Below are 21036 nucleotides of genomic sequence, written 5' to 3'. Positions count from 1 at the left end.
AATTTGATTTTCTTATCATTGTCTTGAAATTTTTAATGGGTAGCGGAGACAATTTCAGAGTGGACAGAATCTGTTCCCCATTTCTACTTATAAGTAATGCTAATGATTGTTGACCCAATTTGTTTCACCACATTAGAGCCTATAAAACAATTTATTTACTATACACATGTGTACTCAGTACCAAATAAATATGATTAGGTAAAATCTGATATTGACTAATTTTGAGATTAGCATCTTTACTATTAAAAGCCCAAAAGGCCAAACTGGGGTTCCAGAATGATTACTTATGTTATAGTAAATAATTGTGCTTTTCTTTTTAACTAACACAAAGAGAACAAGTGGATAAAACACATTCATTTCTCTAACACATATGAGAGACTGACTGAAGAATAATCCATATGTAAGATAAAGTACATGTAAAGTGAGCTTTCCAAAATTGAAGTGAATCAATAATAGTCTATTCCTTAGACAATAAGAATGGTTTCTTGAATCACTAGAACACTGATTTCCTCAGTAAAAGCAAATACTCTAAATACTAGCATGCAAATAGCCACCTTTGACAAGAATAATGACTCTGATCTGAGCAATAACATACACAATACAGATCTCTTCTTTATAATCTAATAATTATATAATTTAAAAGTTATAGTTTTCTTAAGGATAAAGGTTGTTAGTTCAGAAATAGCTATGTGGGCACAATAGTATTAGCAAGTGAATTTTGATTGATGCATATACAAGTATCTTTTAATATAAAATCTAATTATGGCTATGTTTTCTTTTCTACTGCCATCTGTAATGAATTATTTATTCAAACTGAAGTAATTTTTAGCTCATAAGAGTTACCATTAACTGATAATAAAAATGCAAAGCTTAAACTATAAAAGTATATGTAAACTTCAAATTATTCTTCATAATAGTATCATTAATGATTATCTGATTTTTTTAGTTAATATTTACATCTTATGATTCTTAGGTATAATATAAACGTGTAACTCGTGACACAATTTCACTGTTTGATCTTTATAAAACCCTACTTGATGTTGCATACTAAAGAATGATTCATAGAACTGATGATTAAAACTCGGTGTCCATGAGGCAGGCTGGAACAAGTTAAGAAGTAGATTACTGTCTATTTATGTTCAGTCAGTCATATTTATAGAATAGGTATTTAATGAGAACATTTTATTAACTTATGTTTGCAGTTATAAAAGAATAGATGCTCTCACATATCTATCAGAACTTCTAATATAAGCAAGATACAAAGCAACTACAAATTAATAGAAAATACAATAAACAGAAACACATATATACAAAAACCGAAGCAGAAAAATCAAACCCCCCACTTCTGCCAATAATATTCCAATTATATCTTTGCAGAGGTGATGATAAGTAGAGTCAAACAGAGATGGCTTCATATAGAAGAACAATCTCAAGAAAGCTAAATTAGAAACATCTTCGAAACTTACAATTCTATCATTTGAAGATATAAACCATATTCAATGCATATTTATTTTTATAAAAATAAAGACACACCCAGTGGCAATGTTCCACAAAGATTCACTGTAAACAAGATTAAATATCTTTCTCTGCCTTTTATGCCTTTGCAACCAACTATGATATACCATAAAAATCTTAAAATGCCTTATGGATATGGGTTGATGAACTGGGCTATGTTTCAAAACAGAGTTCACTCTATCATTCTATCTATCTATCATCTGTTTATCTATCTATCTATCTGTCTATCTATCTATTTTTACTAAACTGCTTCTGAGATGTTGCAATTCAACATGAACATTATAGCCTTAAAACAGGATTTTCTCTAAAAGATAAATTTTACCATTAAAAATGTGATTGCCCTGCCAACGTTTACTTTAATGTGTATATATAGTTACTTATTCTAGAGGTCATTTAAAATTTTCAGATTGCCATGTTTAGTTCAGGGAAATATAAGTAGGAAAAAAAAGGGAAAGAAAAGAAAAGGAAAAAAAATATATGATATTATTTAAATCTATCTTATAAAATATGTAAATCTATATCATAATATATATGCTAATCTATACCATATAATATATAAATGATTATGTACATGCTAATGTATATCATATTCTATAAACATCTATCTCATATTTATAATGTATATGATATATATAATAAAAATAATAATATATATGATATATTTGTTTTTTATTTAGTCCTGACAGTTGAACTATGCTTTGTCAAGTATTCCTCTATACTTGCCTATATCTCAAACACACAACACTCTACTGCTAAACTGAGCAGAATAAATGAGGTCTTTGTGGAAATTTTAACACCTCCTATGGTTTACATGTGTGGAAGGAAAAACTATCCTATAGAAATGTCTTATTATTTTAAAGATAATTTATACTGTTCTAGATAAGAAGTATAAGTTCTTTAGTGACTTAATGATTTAATTTTCTTGCTAAAAAAAAGTAAATAAACTTAAATTTGAGCAAAATAAATCGTATCATGCTTTCAAGTCTCACCACCACCATATTATTTAAAGAAGCATAGTGCTTTTTATTTGTAAGAAGTGCTAGCTTTATATGGTATATTTAAACTTAGAAAAGGTGTTGATTTGTTCTTACTAATACTTAGATGGACATAAGTTGTAAATAGCCAGACAGAGGCTAAGAAGCTCATCTCAAAAACTGAGTTAAATGCAATTAAATAAATTTTCTAAATTTTCAAATCTCTATTTCCAGTTCATATTATAATTCTCTAATATATCTGTTTACTCCAAAAGTAGTTTGTAAATTAAAATTAAAGCTGTAATTAGAAATCATCTCTCTTACCTCTCCCCTCACATTTACTACTCTCATCCTACTGATTTCAATAACTGTTCTTTGTTCTAACAATAATCTCTATTTTTTTTTACTATTGAACATAGATTCCCATATGAAAAAAATTTTTTTTAAACATTCATTGCATTTAGAGTTATGTTTTTTTGTTTATTTGTTTGTTTTGCAGTATGCGGGCCTCTCACTGTTGTGGCCTCTCCCATTGTGGAGCACAGGCTCCAGACACGCAGGCTCAGTGGCCGTGGCTCACGGGCCTAGCAGCTCCACAGCATGTGGGATCTTCCCGGACCAGGGATTGAACCAGTGTCCCCTGCATCGGCAGGTGGACTCTCAACCACTGCGCCACCAGGGAAGCCCTAGAGTTATGTTTTAAAAGAGTTGTTGAAATGAAGGCCATGAGATTCTATGAAAATGTCCCCAATCTAAAACTGCTGGGGTTTTTTTTGTTCTGTTTTTTTGTTTTTTGTCAAAATGATCAGACAAGTTGCTACCAAAATAAAAGGTTATGGTAGACAACTCAACCAAGACGTTAATGTATTACATTTTAGAGACCCAAGAAACATAATATGTTTATTTTTGTTTTAAAAGCCTTATGTCACAAGGAAGAATTATTTACCATAGCTCCAAACGTCACTCTGATGGGTGAATTTTCTATAGTGTATACACTCCAAAGCCATCCATTTAATTGGCATCTATAGAGAAGTAAGAAATGAAAGGTTTATAGTCATATAAAAAGTCATTTCTATATTTCCTCAATATGAGTCTCAATTATATTTTTTGATTGTATGCCTAGAAAATAGAAATAGAAATTGTTATTTTCAATACAGGGAACAAATGAAATTTAAGCTTCAAATGAATTAACATGAAGATATATTTATTTTTTAAAGTTTCATAAACAATGAAAAGTAAAATAATAAGTATCACTTTCTATAGTTTTTTTGTTTTGTTTTGTTTTTGCGGTACGCGGGCCTCTCACTGTTGTGGCCTCTCGCGTTGCGGAGCACAGGCTCCGGACGCGCAGGCTCAGCGGCCATGGCTCAAAGGCCCAGCCGCTCCGTGGCAGGTAGGATCTTCCCGGACCGGGGCACAAACCCGTGTCCGCTGCATGGGCAGGCAGACTCTCAACCACTGCGTCACCAGGGAAGCCCCACTTTCTATAGTTTTAATTAACTTTCAGTAATTAAGTTACTATTTAACATTATGACTTACAATATCAATTCTAAACATCTAATACATGTACTTCTAAAAACGTGGTCATATTATGTTTTTTCCCCCAAAATGAGATTCTCTACATTTTCAGTAAATGCTTTTTCACCCTCAGACAAATTTCCAGCCACTGGTAAAAAGGACTTTTTCTACACTTGGCCCCTCCCTTCTCCTCTCAGATAATTTGGTCACTAAAACACCTAAAATAATAAATTCCAAAGTTAGCCTTGCTTTGTTCCCCAGCCACAAATGATCTTCCTTGTCTTAGTTAGCCAGTATTGAAAATATGTACCATTTTCAAAATAGGAATTATATAAAAGGATATGAGAAGATCAGTACAAATCCATCATCTCTGCAAGAAAAGCAACTCAACTCACCCGGCTGCTGATGGTTCAGCAGAACGATTTTCAACTAAGAAGGGCAGCATTATATAGCTGGGAATATAATTAGATTCTATGGAATAAAGATAAACATTTCTACTTAGCAGCTGAAACATTAAAACTAAATAGGCCTTTGAAATCATGAGGTTGGCTGCTCACCAAGGTGACACCAAGGTAACTCTGTGACAGAATCACGGTATTCAGTGAAAGGGAACAGAAGACACATTGAAAGTAATTTCCCTACGGGCAAGGAGTTAGCACACTTTATGGACTACGGACACTGTTAAAGAAGTAAGTTTAAATCACAGGTGGCTCAATAAAGACTTAATTGTTAGTAGACATTTAAAGCTCTAATGATTCTTGCTTTAGACAAATCTTACAGCTGTATGTTCTCAAGACAAGTGAAGTCATGTGATTTATAGACTTCTACTTCTGCACAATCCTGTAGTGAATTTCAAAGCCATGGTCTCAAACTGCTGCAATTTGTAGTAAACAAGCAAAATAGGCTAATAAAATCAAGGAAAAGCCATAGAATACTACAAAACCGAAGTTTTTTAAAAAATAAATTTTGTGTTCTTTTGTGTTAAGACTTGAATATATATAGTTATATAAGAGTTTAGTATAAAAATCAACGTGAAATATTTGGAACACTATCATTGAAAAATATTCATAATGTGTATTTGGATGGCCCTTGATGAATAAGGCACATAATAAATATATTGATACGATATATGAATTAATTTTTTTTTGTTGTCGTTAGCACAAGCTTATAGGTCACTACAGGTTAAGGCTGCATTTGCTTATTTCATTTGGCCTCTCCTGACTGAAATTTCTCCAGACCAAGCTAGAAGGACCTCCACATGAAGAGGAGATATCCTCGACAGTTACCAAAAACAGCAAGTTAACAGCGGGTTAATGAAGAAAGACAAGAGCTGGAACTAAGGCATGGATTGAGACCACATGGTGGGTGAGGGAGGGAGGAACACAGTTGTCAGGCAGGGCCTGAGGATGGAGAGTCAGAAAAGTTAGAAAAGGCAGTGGCACTGCACAGATCCCTGGGATATAGCAGCTTACATTCTAGTGGAGGGAGTCAGATAATAAATAAATTGGTGGGGGACCTTCAAGATGGCGGAGGAGTAAGACATGGAGATCACCTTCCTCCCCACAAATACATCAGAAATACTTCTACATATGGAACAACTCCTACAGAACACCTACTGAACGCTGAAAGAAGATCTCAGACTTCCCAAAAGGCAAGAAACTCCTCATGTACCTGGGTAGGGCAAAAGAAAAAAGAAAAAACAGAGACAAAAGAATAGGGATGGGACCTGCACCTCGGGGAGGGAGCTGTGAAGGAGGAAAAGTTTCCACACGCTAGGCAGTCCCTTCACTGGCAGAGACGGGTTGGTGGGGGGAAGCTTCAGAGCCACAGAGGAGAGAGCAGCAACAGGAGTGCAGAGGACAAAGCAGAGAGATTCCTGCACACAGGATCAGTGCTGACCAGCACATGAGTGCTGGTGACAGCCCGAGAGGCTTATCTGCTCACCTGCTGGGGTGGGTGAGGCCTGGGAGCTGAGGCATGGGCTTCGGAGGTCAGATCCCTGGGAGAGGACTGGGGTTGGCTGCATGAACACAGCCTGAAGGAGGCTAGTGCACCACAGCTAGCCGGGGAAAAAAGTCTGGAACTGCCTAAAAGGCAAGAGACCATTGTTTTGGGGTGCACGAGGAGAGGGAATTCAGAGCACCGCCTAAACAAGCTCCAGAAAGGGGCATGAACTGCGGTTATCAGTTCAGACACCAGAGACGGGCATGAGATGCTCGGGCTGCTGGTGCAGCCACCAAGGAGCCTGTGTGCAAGCACAGGTCACTATCCACACCTCCCGGGAGCCTGTGCAGCACGCCACTGCCAGGGTCCCACGATCCAGAGACAACTTGCCTGGGAGAACAGAGAACACATGGCATACCTCAGGCTGGGGTAACATCATGCAGGCCTCTGCCACCTTAGGCTCACCCCACATTCCATACCCGTCCCGCTCCCCACCTAGCCTGAGTGAGCCAGAGCCCCCTTATCAACTACTCCTTTAACCCCCTCCTGCCTGGGTGGGGAACTGATGCCCTCAGGTGACCTACATGCAGAGGCGGGCCAAATCCAAAGCTGAACCCTGGGAGCTGTGTGAACAAAGAAGAGAAAGGGAAATCTCTCCCAGCAGCCTCAGGAGCAGCAGATTAAATCTCCACAACCAACTTGATGTACCCTGCATCTGTGGAATGCCTGAATAGACAATGATCACACCAAAATTTAGGCAGTGGATTTTGGGAGCAACTGTAGACTTGAGATTAGCTTTTTGCATATAATTTGTTTCTGGTTTTATGTTTATCTTGGTTTAGTATTTAGAGCTTATTATCACTGGTAGATTTGTTTACTGACTTGGTTGCTCTTTCCCTTTATTTTTTTGTATATATATATATTTTTTCCTATTTCTCTTTTTGTGAGTGTGTATGTGTATGCTTCTTTGTGTGATTTTGTCTATACAGCTTTGCTTTTACCATTTATCCAGGATTCTGTCTGACAATTTTTTTTTTTTGCATAGTTTTTAGTGCTTGTTATCATTAATAGATTTGTTTATTGGTTTGGTTGCTCTCTTCTTTCTTTCCTTTTTTTATTACTTTTTAATTTTTATATTTTTTAATAAGTTTATTTCATTTTATTTTTTTCTTTTCTTTCTTTTTTGTCTCTCTTTTCTTCTGAACAGTGTGGCTGACAGGGTCTTGGTGCTCCAGCCAGGTGCAAGACCTGAGCCTCTTAGGTGGGAGAGCCGAGTTCAGGACATTGGTCCACCAGAGATCTCCTGGCCCCATGTAATGTCAAATGGAGAAAGCTCTCCCAGAGATCTCTATCTCAATGCTAACACCCAGCTCAACTCAACAACCAGAAAGCTGCAGTGCTGGACACCCATGCCAAACAACTAGCAAGACAGGAACACAACCCCACCCATTAGCAGAGAGGCTCCCTAAAATCATACTAAGTTCACAGACACCCCAAAACACACGACCAAACACGGTCCTGCCCCACGGAAAGAAAAGATCCAGCCTCATCCACCAGAACATAGGCACCAGTCATCTCCACCAGGAAGCTCACACAACCCACTGAACCAACCTTACCAGTGGGGGGCAGACAGCAAAAACAATGGGAACTACGAAGATGCAGCCTGTGAAAAGGAGACTCCAAATGCAGTAAGTTAAGCAAAATGAAAAGACAGAGAAATACGCAGCAGATGAAGGAGCAAGGTTAAAACCAGCCAGACCAAACAAATGAAGAGGAAATAGGCAGTCTACCTGAAAAAGAATTCAGAGTAATGATTGTAAAGATGAACAAAAATCTTGGAAATAGAATGGAGAAAATACAAGAAACGTTTAACAAGGACCTAGAAGAACTAAAGAGCAAACAAACAATGATGAATAGCACAATAAATGAAATTAAAAATTCTCTAGAAGGAATCAATAGCAGAATAATTGAGGCAGAAGAAGGGATAAGTGACTTGGAAGATAAAATAATGAAAATAACTACCACAGAGCAGAATAAAGAGAAAAGAATGAAAAGAATTGAGGACAGTCTCAGAGACCTCTGGGACAATACTAAATGCACCAACATTTGAATTATAGGGGTCCCAGAAGAAGAAGAGAAAAAAAATATGGGAATGAGAAAATTTTCAAGAGATTACAGTTGAAAACTTCCCTAATGTAGGAAAGGAAATAGTCAGTCAAGTACAGGAAGCACAGACAGTCCCATACAGGATAAATCCAAGGAGAAACAAGCCAAGACACATATTAATCAAACTATCAAAAATTAAATACAAAGAAAAAATATTAAAAGCAGCAAGGGAAAAGCAACAAATAACATGCAAGGGAATCCCCATAAGGTTAACAGCTGATCTTTCAGCAAAAACTCTGCAAGCCAGAAGGGAGTGGCAGGACATATTTAAAGTGATGAAAGGGAAAAAACTACAACAAAGATTACTCTACCCAGCACAAATCTAATTCATATTCGATGAAGAAATTAAAACCTTAACAGACAAGCAAAAGCTAAGAGAATACAGCACCATCAAACCAGCTTTACAACAAATGCTAAAGGAACTTTTCTAGGCAGGAAACACAAGAGAAGGAAAAGACGTACAATAACAAACCCAAAACAACTAAGAAAATGGTAATAGGAGCATACATATTGATAACTATCTTAAATGTGAATGGATTAAATGCTCCAACCAAAAGAAATAGACTGGCTGAATGGATACAAAAACAAGACTCATATATATGCTGTCTACAAGAGAACCACTTCAGACCTAGGGACACATACAGACTGAAAGTTAGGGGATGGAAAAAGATATTCCATACAAACAGAAATCATAAGAAAGCTGGAGTAGTAATTCTCATATAAAACAGAATAGACTTTAAAATAAAGACTATTACAAGAGACAAAGAAGGACGTTACATAATGATCATGGGACCAAACCAAGAAGATATAACAGTTGTAAATATTTATGCACCCAACATAGGAGCACCTCAATACATAAGGTAAAAGCTAACAGTCATAAAAGGGGAAATCAACAGTAACACAATCATAGAAAGGGAGTTTAACACCCCATTTTCACCAATGGACTGATCATCCAAAACGAAAATAAATAAGGAGACACAAGCTTTAAATGATAAATTAAATAAGATGGACTTAATTGATATTTATAGGACATTCCATCCAAACACAACAGAATATACTTTCTTCTCAAGTGTTCATGGAACATTCTTCAGGATAGATCATATCTTGTGTCACAAGTCAAGCCTTGGTAAATTTAAGAAAATTGAAATTTTATCTAGTATCTTTTCTGACCACAATGCTATGAGACTAGATATCAATTACAGGAAAAAATATGTAAAAAATACAAACACATGGAGGCTAACTAATACACTACAAAATAATCAAGAGATCACTGAAGAAATCAAAGAGGAAATCAAAAAATACTTACAAACAAATGACAATGAAAACATGATGACCCAAAACCTATGGGATGCAGCAAAAGCAGTTCTAAGCAGAAAGTTTATAGCAATACAATCCTACCTTAAAAAACAAGAAACATCTCAAATAAACAACCTAACCTTACACTGAAAGCAATTAGAGAAAGAAGAATAAACAAAATCCAATGTTAGCCAAAGGAAAGAAATCAGAAAGATCAGATCAGAAATAAATGAAAAGGTAATGAAGGAAATGATAGTAAAGATCAATAAAACTAAAAGCTGATTCTTTGAGAAGATAAACAAAGTTGATAAACCATTAGCCAGACTCATCAAGAAAAAAAGAGAGAAGACACAAATCAACAGAGTTAGAAATGAAAAACAAGAAGTAACAACTGACACTGCAGAAATATAAAGGGTCATGAGAGATTACTACAAGCAACCATATGCCAATAAAATGGAGGACCTGGAAGAAATGGACAAATTATTAGAAAAGCACAACTTTCTGATACAGAACCAGGAAGAGATAGAAAATATAAACAGACCATTCAGAAGCACTGAAATTAAAACTGTGATTAAAAATCATCAAACAGGGCTTCCCTGGTGGGGCAGGTGGTTGAGAGTCCGCCTGCTAATGCAGGGGACACAGGTTCGTGCCCCGGTCTGGGAAGATCCCACATGCTGCAGAGCAGCTGGGCCCATGAGCCATGGCCACTGAGCCTGCGCGTCTGGAGCCTGTGCTCTGCAACGAGAGAGGCCACAACAGTGAGAGGCCCGCATACCACAAAAAAAAAAAAAAATGAACAAAAAAAGCCCAGGACCAGATGGCTTCACAGGTGAATTCTATGAAACATTTAGAGAAGAGCTAACACCTATCCTTCTCAAACTCTTCCAAAATATAGCAAAGGGAGGAACAATCCAAAACTCATTCTACAAGGCTACTATCACCCTGCTACCAAATCAGACAAAGATTTCACAAAAAAAGGAAACTACAGACCAATATCACTGATGAACATAGATGCAAAAATCCTCAACAAAATACTGGCAAACAGAATCCAGCAGCACATTAAAAGGATCACACACCATCATCAAGTGGGGTTTATCCCAGGAATGCAAGGATTCTTCAATATAGGCAAATCAATCAATGTGATACACAATATTAACAAATTGAAAGAGAAAAACTATATGATCCTCTGAATAGATACAGGAAAAGCTTTCAACAAATTCAACACCCATTTATGATAAAAACCCTACAGAAAGCAGGGATAGAGGGAAATTACCTCAACATAATAAAGGCCATATATGGCCAACTCACAGCCAACACCATTCTCAATGGTGAAAAACTGAAACCATTTCCACTAAGATCAGGAACAAGACAAGGTTGCCCACTCTCACCATTATCATTCACATAGCTTTAGAAATTTTAGGCACAGCAGAGAAGAAAAAGAAATAAGAGGAATCCAAAATGGAAAAGAAGAAGTAAAACTGTCACTGTTTTCAGATGATACTATACATGATACTATACATAGAGAAGCCTAAAGATGCTACCAAAAGACTACTAGAGCTAATCAATGAATTTGGTAAAGTAGCAGGATACAAAATTAATGCAGAGAAGTCTCTTTCACTCCTCTACACTAATGATGAAAAATCTGGAAGAGAAATTAAGGAAAGACTCTCATTTTAAACTGCAACCCAAAGAATAAAATACCTAGGAATAAACCTACCGAAGGAGACAAAATACCTGTATACAGAAAGCTATAAGACACTGATGAAAGAAATTAAAGATGATACAAACTGATGGAGAGATATACCATGTTCTTGAATTGGAAGAATCAACACTGTGAAAATGACTATACTACCTAAAGTAATCTACAGATTCAATGCAATCCCTATCAAACTACCAATGGCATTTTTCACAGAACTAGAACAAAAAATTTCACAATTTGTATGGAAACACAAAGATCCTGAATAGCCAAAGCAAACTTGAGAAAGAAAAACAGAACTGGAGGAATCAAGCTCCCTTACTTCAGACTATACTACAAAGCTACATTAATCAAGACAGTATGGTACTTGTGCAAAAACAGAAATAGAGATCAGTGGAACAGGATAGAAAGCCCAGAGGTAAACCCACACACATATGGTCACCTTATCTTTGATAAAGGAGGAAGAAATATACAATGGAGAAAAGATACACAAAAATAAACTCAAAATGGATTAAAGACCTAAATGTAAGGACAGACACTATAAAACTCTTAGAGGAAAATATAGACAGAACACTCTATGACAGAAATCACAGCAAGATCGTTTTGACCCACCTCCTAGAGAAGCAGAAATAAAAATAAACAAATTGGACCTAATGAAACTTAAAAGCTCTTGCACAGCAAAGGAAACTATAACCAAGATGAAAAGACAACCCTCAGAATGGGAGAAAATATTTGCAAATGGAGTAACTGACAAAGGATTAATCTCCAAAATATACAAGCAGCTTATGCAGCTCAATAACAAAAAAAAAACCCAATCAAAACATGGGCAGAAGACCTAAATAGACATTTCTCCAAAGAAGATATACAGATTGCCAACAAACACATGAAAGGATGCTCAACATCACTAATCATTAGAGAAATGCCGATCAAAACTACAATAAGGTGTCACCTCACACTGGTCAGAATGGCCATCATCAAAAAGTCTACAAACAAGAAATGCTGGAGAGGTTGTGGAGTAAAGGGAATCCTCTTCCACTGTTGGTGGCAATATAAATTGATACAGCCACTATAGAGAACACTAGTGAGGTTCCTTAAAAAACTAAAAATAGAACTACCATACAACCCAGGAATCCCAGTACTGGGCATATAGCCTGAGAAAACCATAATTGAAAAAGAGACATGTACCCCAATGTTCATTGCAGCTCTATTTACAATAGCCAGGACATGGAAGCACCCTAAGTGTCCATAGACAGATGAATGAATAAAGAAGATGTGGCACATATATACAATGGAATATTACTCAGCCATAAAAAGAAACGAAATTGAGTTATTTGTAGTGAGGTGGATGGACCTAGTGACTGTCATACAGAGTGAAGTAAGTCAGAAAAAGAAAAACAAATACCATATGCTGACACATATTTGGAATCTAAAAACAACAAAAAAAATTGGTTCTGAAGAACCCAGGGGCATAACAGGAATAAAGATGCAGAAGTAGAGAGTGGATTTGAGAACACGAGGGAGGGGGGAATGGCAAGATGGGATGAGGTGATAGAGTGGCATGGACATATATACAGTACCAAATGTAAAATAGATAGCTAGTGAGAAGCAGCCACATAGCAAAGGGAGATCAGCTCAGGGCTCTGTGTCCACCTAGAGGGGTGGGATGGGGAGGGTGGAAGGGAGACACAAGAGGGAGGAGTTATGGGGATATATGTATACGTATAGCTAATTCACTTTGTTATACAGCAGAAATTAACACACCATTGTAAAACAATTATACTCCAATAAAGATGTTAAAATAAATAAAGAAATTGGTAAGTCATATGCTACAATGAAAACTAAAAAAAAAAAAAAAAAATAGAGCCAGATAAGAGGAATCTGTTTCTTTTGGTGTAGGAGGATTGGACGTTAAATAGGATGACCAACTTTCCAATAGTTACGGTTCTTGGTCACATTGAAACTTCTCTCTAGTCTATGAGAAAGAAGTTGTATCTCTCTGATCTCTCTGTAATAGTCTTAAATTATTAGGATTAATGAAACAATTTCTATGGCCCTGGATTAAAGTGCAATCTCTAGAGTTCCTAGGGAGCCACCAACTCTCTAACACTGGAACTGACATAAAGATAACTTGGGTCCAGATACACATTGTCTTATTTTAGCTACTTTTGAGAAATGGAAGTAGGTAATACATCCTATATATTATATATTGTATATATATGTATGTGTATATATGTATATATATATGTGTGTGTGTATATATATATATATATATATTTTTTAACCTTGGGATTTTATAATCTCTTAAACCTTAGGTTTATTGATTTCTTCCTATAACATATAAGGAGATAAAAGGGTATTATACTATATTTTCAAGTAATATTGCTCTCAAAAAGACACCCACCTTTCCGCCATCAGCATTATACTCTTTTTCATCACCTTCCAAGAGCCTGGCTAGTCCAAAATCCGTAATTTTTACATGGTTTGGAGATTTCACTAAGACATTACGGGCTGCCAAATCCCGATGAACAAGCCGTCTTTCTTCCAGGTACATCATTCCCTGAAAAACACCAAATTCCCCAGAGAGTCAGTTAATGCCTATGCTTTTGTGTTGTCAAAAAAGGCGTTTCCTAGCGTTCAGTTGCAAGTGCTTGATTTCTCTAAGTAATGGCAGAATCTGAGAATATTTTCAAAATTATGGAAAATGTGGAATTAAAAAAGCAAACCACAAATAGGTTTTGGCCTTTTTCCCACTAAAGCTCTGTAAAGCAGAATGAATTACCTGCATATGAGCTAAATGTTTGATCATTTTTTCCCAGATACTTTATATTCTTTTGCAAACATTTTCATTAGTGAGGTATGCACATGTCTTAGTAGATAAGCTAACATGTACTTGGACTGACCCACATATTCTTAATTGTTTTCTCCTCAATAATTTCTGTTTCATGTCATTTTCCCCCATACACCCACTCCAAATAAATGCAGCTCTCCATACTTTTCAGAAGTATTTCATATGAAGGTTTAATGGAGGCAGATTCACCTTTATAGGTTCTATCAAGTCTGAAGAATCATATTATTCTTATTAATTATGGAAAAAAATGAAGTTTGCCCTAGGGGCATTAAAAGCCTATAATTTAAAAAATAGCTTTGATGACATTAGTAGTCATTATGAGAATCCACAAGTAAAATTACATTATTTATAATGACCCTTAAGTTAGCCTTTAATGTTTTCTTCATAAAACATATACTGTAATTAAAAATAAAACATTGCTGATCACCAACAAGAGATAAACTGGCTCTTCCCTCAATATACACACACACATCTACACGTATATGTACGTATACACATGTATATATATGTGCTATATGTGTACACAACATATATATTAAAATATATATAAAAAATCATCCACAGAAACAATAATTATTAATTGTATTTCATCAATAGAGAAACCAAGAGTCATGAACCACTAGCCTTAACTAAAAGGTTGATGTAAAACCAAGGAAATGAACCCAGAGGCCCAGATTAGAATGAACATCCTTTGTTTGAGTGAACATATGTTTTGTTGAAGAGTTAAGGAAAATTCTATATTTGAGGATTTCAGTGGTAAAAACAAGTCAGAAGTGTTATAAAATGGTTGAAGTATGCTCTCATGCCCATTGCAAATCAGTGATGCTGGCAGTTAACATTACAACTGCAGGACTTTGAAGGATTAACGGTTTCTGATATCAAAACAAAAGCTGTGGTAAACAGAGACATAAATCACAGAGGTCCAAAAATTATGAACCGTCTACCAGGTGTAGTGGAAAGAGAATATTGCTTCAAACAGCATCATGAGCCAAGCACTATATAAATGCCCATTAACACAACCGGTGGAGATACTGCCTGATATGGCGCAATCAGTCAGCAGTTGGGTGACATCATACGTATTAGTGTTTTCTGATATCAACCCACAACTGGGATTTATGGGGTTCTTTCACTCTTTCCTAAACAGTGCTTTGTCTTTGATTACGCCAAATTGGAAATTTTTAGAATAAAGTGAAAACAAATAGCCCTTGCCTGCTTTAAAAGATAAAAAAAAATAGACTTATTGCCTTGGAGGTAAAGTATGTCCAATAATTTTGTCCCTGTAGGAAGTGTCCACAAAAAACAGTCATCATTCTCTTTCTTACCATCTTCATAACAGAATATGTAAAGAGTATTGGCAACAAATTAATATTCAGATCCACACATACTTACAGAACACATACTGTATGCCAATCACTGTGCTAGATATCAGAAAGACAGAATAGAGTCAGAGAAGGTCTGTGCATTAAAGGACAGAAGCTCATTAGTAAAGTGGGCACATATGGAGTATAAACTTGAATGGATCAGTGATGCATGTAAGGCATTTAAGGAGAGCTGTATTTTGAGGACCATCTGTAGTATAGCTTAGCAAGTATGCATGAGAGGGGAGGCTTCAGAGAGGTACTGAGGCCTAAGTATGGTTTGAAGGATGGATGTCCATCAGTTGGACAAGATGAGGGAAAAATTGCAGTTAGAGAGAAGAAGCACAGGGTCATCAATAGCATAGTGTACTTGGACAAAGGTATATAATTCTGTATTTCTAAGCATTATGTATATGGTGAGTGGTGAGCCTGAAAAGGTAAGGAGAGGCTAGATCCATGAGGGGCCCCTTATATGTCATGATAGAGAATTTGAACTTCACATTTTATGCAGCATTCAATGTGGTGATGCAGGAGTTTTTTTAAAATGGAGAGTGACACAATTATCATTGGAGCCTTGAAAACATCACCAGGTGCCAGTAGAGAGGATGGACTGCACACAAATATAGCTAGAGTCAGGAGTCTGCCACATTACAGAAGAAAACTGATGAGAGTGAAATAAAGGTTGTAAATTGACCATCCATGAGTTGTATCCATTTTTCCCTGTTTTTTGTTCCCACACTGAGAAAGTTTCACACATCCTCTTTGGCTGGTTACTGGCTATACTCCATTAAAGGCATCTGGTCCCCAGTTTGCCAGGGTCCTACCACTTACTATCACTTTTCAGGAATTCTGCTTTTATTATTTATGATAATCATCCAGCTCCTACATGCATGAATGTCTGAATCTTCAACTAAACTAGGCCAGAAGGAACTAGGGAGAGAAAAATTTCAAGGTACATTTATAAAATAAAATAACCATCCTTGGTAAATGACTGAACAATGAAGAAGAGACTAAACTGAGAATAAGTCTATGCTTTTGACTTTTGTAATTTAGATAATGTAATTTAGATAATCATTTGGATAATGATTCCCTTAACTAGATATTATCCTAATGTAAATATATTTAAGAAATATATACTCTACCAGTAAGGAACTAATATTCACCAAGGAACTTAAGACTCTAAAGTCACATTCTACAGTATAAGCAAAGCCTCAAAAACTCCAAAAGATCTTTGACAGTCTATACACAAAGCCTCAGGAGGTGATAGACTATCCTGAACCTCAATACTATTTGTCCGTAAAAAAGTATTTTCTTCAAAATAATGAGAAATAAACTCAGGAAACCAGATGATAAGCTCTATTGTTTCTCCTAGCCACCTGACCATGATCAAAAGAAATAAAAACAGAAGGATCCACCTCCTTACCAAACCATCAAAATACATTTGTATGGTTGCTTTGTAACTATGAAACATCATCGTACAAATGCACACTTTCAAATCATTAATTATGACTGTTATCTTAGTCCTACTCTCACACCCTGAATTAGAGTGTTGAATTCTATGTATTGCTCACAATAGGTTTCTCCACATCACAGTCATTGAAATAGGATTTTCTTACCAGAAGATCTCATTAGAATCACATTCTCTGGTAAATTCCTTCAAAATAAAATCACTCCTTAAATCAGAGTGTGATGAGATTAAGGAGGAAGACAGTTATTAGAACAAAAATAAACTGGATGAAGTCCCATGAAGTCTGAAGATGATAGAGGGATACTGCATTGGTTGAAAAGGATCCTCTTACTCTGCCCTGTAGCGATTCCCATGTCCTTGCCATGCCAGCTCAGGTGGAGTACATGATGGGAATACGAACACTGACAACCTCAGCTAACATTGACTGATTCTTAGAATGCGGCAGGCACTAAACTAAACACATCTACATTGGTAGGTTAACTTAATCCTATAGACGCATACTACTTTCATCTCATTTTAAATATGAAAAAACCAAGGCTAAGAGAGGTCAAGTTACTTGCTCCAAGTCATCTATTTAATGAGTGGTAGAACCGGGATTTGGTCCCTTGGTGTGGGACTTAAAGTCTGCATATTTAAGCTTATCTCATCTCTTGATGGGTCACCAGGTAGTGTGGGTATATAGAAATTAATGTACACAGTGAAGTCATATAGCTTCAAAAGATCCTAGTACTTTTGCAGAAAAAAAAAATTAAAAATTATCAAATGCTTCTATGAACTCAGGGCATAATGAAGGTGACTGACATGTTTGTATTTATATTTAAAACTCAGCTAACTTATAGAATCTTTTATAATTTAGCAGGAGTTTAAATTGTGTAAATTGGAAACTCAGTTCTTGCTTTGACCACAGGGTATGCAGGATGGTGGAGTGGGTTTGAGAATAGATTCTGGAGTTGATTGCTTGGCTAGAACCCCAGCTCTGCCATGCTCTTGCTGTGTGACTCTAGCAGGTTAATAAACCTCTCTGTCACTCATCTTCTTCCTCTCTAAAACAGCCATAATAGCACTTATCACAAAGGTTGTTTTGATGATTAAATAGTATGTAAAGCACTTAAGGAGTAAGTGGCATGTAATAAGCACAGAACATGCAATGCTGTTCCACGGATATATATCAACAGTCCTAGTGCATAAGAATCACTTACCCTCATTAACTTGAATTGCCTATTTCAGAAAATCTGTGAACCTCAACTAATAGATCACAGTGGGTGTTCAATAAATTTTTGCAAATGGTGATACATATACCCATTACCTGCCCATCATTATTAATGTGTGGCTACAAATTTCGGAATAATTACTGTTCGAAATATTATTTTAATAACAATGTACCTGAGGGTGCTGTCATATAAGGAGAAGGAAAAATTAAAGAATCTAATAAAAGATTTGGTGCTTTCCATAAACATATCACATATTCAGGAATTTAGTGAAGATAAAGGTCATAAACAAGATAGGTCAAAAAATTTTCAATGCTGCAGGATGTTTTCCATGGGTGAATAAAATAGTAAATTTTCTGTACCAAAGAATCTGCCTTTTTTATCACTCAGCGCTGAGGGGCATTCTGGGTGGAGGTGTTTTCGGGGCATTTTGTCTACTTCTTGATCCAAGTGCTGCAATTCTGATTTTACTCAAACTACTCAGAATTTACTATCACCACACCACTCAGAACTTTACCATTTTCATACTTGCTCTAAATGCCTTAATGAGTTTTCAAGACTGCTTACTTACTGTTTTGCTCATACCTCTTACAATATGCATCAATAAACACAAACTCGCTAGGGAAAGTCAAATTTTACTCTTGACCTTCAGGAATGCACTTTAATACAAAATCCAAGGATAATTTTATTACAACTGAATTTAAAGTTTTAATCTCTGGTTAGAATTGACTCATATAAACTGCTCTATGGAAAAAACATCAGTGACTGACAATTTTAAAATATTGGTATCGATGAACACCTAGCAATGACCTTCTTTTCAATCTTATGATATTGACTCACAGCTGTCTAGCAAAAATGCTTCATGATTATGCTTTAATCCAACATTAAAATGCATTCTGCCCAGCTGCAGGAAGCTAACGGAAGTCAAGAGAGACCAGACTATTTCTGACAATAAATATTTGCTTCCCATTTATAGGCCAGGCGACATTTTCATCAAACACATGTGTGGAGCTAAAAATTTCAAGTTGTAGTCAGTTCTCATAGGCATTAATCTCTGGAATTAGCAAGAGTACATTTTTTTTCTGTTTTCATTCTAATAACCTGAAGCTTTCTGAATAACAGGAAGCTTCAGGAAAACTACCTTCAGATGAAAATCGCTCCTCTTTTCTACCTTTCCTTCTGAAAGCAATTGTACCCGTGAGGGGAAAAAAAAAGAATCTAACTCTAATGCTCTCTACTATTAGGGCTGAAGATATGAGCATGTTCAAGGGAAGAAAAAGACCTTTTTGGATGAAGTGACTGACTTTATCCAAATAGTGCATGGAGAGAAACTAAGGGGGCTCTGTAATTGAATCAACTGTGAAGTCTTTTCAACCAGCCAAAGCTGGTTCATGGCACAGAAGAAAGAACACAGAACTTAGTGTTGCAAGAGAGAAGAAGTCCCAGACAGGCTGCTCACAAGATTTATGACCACAGGTACTCAATTCGCCTCTTCTATAAAAGTCACAAATTGGCCTAAATGATCTCTGAGGTGTTCTCTAGCTTTAAATCTTTATTCCATGATGGAACTGGAAAATATATCTATCTAAAATATTAAGTGGTGGCCAATAATAAACACAGATAACAGTAAAGAAAGAGGTAGAGTAGATGTCTCCCTTCAAATGTTTAGGAAGAACAGTGAACACATTTTACTAAAAGTCAGTTTAGTGCATCTGATGTTTAAACCCTGGCTACTTACTATCTGTGTGATCGTGGTCAATTTATTTGTGTTTCCTTTTCTTTATTCGTTAAATGGGGATAATAATAGTATCTACCCTGAGGATTGTCTTCAGGATTCAATGCCTTAATGTTTGTAAAACACCTAGAACATTCAATATTCTAAGATACCATGTGTTAAATAAATGATCTCAAATTCATCCTTCTGATGAAAAATACAATTCAACCGCTATAAGAGAAAGAAAAGGCAGCCAACTAAAACACCTACTGATTACTCAGCACTGTTGGGTGTGGTGACTTCTGTTTCTCATTCTATTTGTCCCTGAATGTTCTTCCTCTTATGCTGCTCAGGAAGAAAAGCAGATTCACATGGTTGTCCCAGACTGGCTTGCCATTAATACTGCAGTTTAATTCTCACATTTTCCAACTGCACCTATGATCTTCAAGAGTTGCAGTTCTTAAGGTTGCAGTTCTTAAGAAGATTTTGCAATATTGAGGACAACTGAATTTCCATCATTTTAATAGCATGTAGTGAAAACATTATTGGTTGCTATTTGAAATACATCTTTCAAATTTAGTTCCAATAATATATTTGTGTGTGTGTGTATGTGCGTGTGTATCCATACATGCATGTAGTAGATACTATGGTGTGCCACCCAGAAATCTCTTCAGGCCCAAGTTCTCCTAATCTCAGCTTCTGGGAGTGTTGACTGCTGAGGGCTCTCATCTTGGCTGCTTTTGTTTTGAGGCAGTGACACCCGCCAACCCAACTACAAGGGGAGCTGCTTTGCCAGGGGTTCATCCTCTCACCGGAGGCAGCCCACATCCAATAATTTGTTGATGTTGAGTTACAAAGGCCATACTTCTCTTGACAACTATGAAGAGCTCTTCTAATTCTGGGACACCCCATGGGATTGAATGATTCCTTTGTTGCAGTTTTATCATAGCTGAACTTTTCCTTCTACCTAATACTGCTTTTTCACTGTCTGATAGGTGTTGTTCTTGAGAACACTTAAGAAAACCTTCCTACATGCAAACTTTTCTCAGAGATTGTTTTCTAGGAGCCAACCTAAGGCAATGTGTGTAACTTGTTTTCTTTTAGGATCTCAAGTACTCAGGATTTTAAGCTAACCCCATGCTATAATTCATGCACACTATGATCATGGTTTCCCTCTATCCTCTACATCAACCCCATTCTTTATGCATCATAAATACCAACAATAATGTTTTTAATACATATCCTTTCAATCTACCATCCGTATGTTTATTTCTTTTTATCCATATTTTCTAACAAGTGCTTTGTGTTATTTCTAATATATAAATAGT

General features: G+C 36.2%; 1 protein-coding gene across 1 annotated transcript in view; it reads right to left on the bottom strand.

Moving 5' to 3' along the window:
• The window catches only part of ERBB4 (erb-b2 receptor tyrosine kinase 4), a 1120642-nt gene that overhangs the window by 37775 nt on the left and 1061831 nt on the right, over window positions 1-21036 (bottom strand). The window contains exons 21-22 of the mRNA XM_032638162.1: window positions 13514-13669; window positions 3436-3511 (exon numbers count right to left, since the gene is read on the bottom strand). Coding sequence (XP_032494053.1) covers window positions 3436-3511; window positions 13514-13669 — 232 coding nt within the window. The remainder of the gene's footprint in view (window positions 1-3435; window positions 3512-13513; window positions 13670-21036) is intronic.

This window comes from Phocoena sinus, chromosome 7, assembly GCF_008692025.1.
Source record: "Phocoena sinus isolate mPhoSin1 chromosome 7, mPhoSin1.pri, whole genome shotgun sequence".
NCBI lineage: Eukaryota > Metazoa > Chordata > Mammalia > Artiodactyla > Phocoenidae > Phocoena > Phocoena sinus.
Note: the sequence above shows the minus strand (reverse complement) of the source record. Positions and strands in the feature narration are given on the sequence as shown.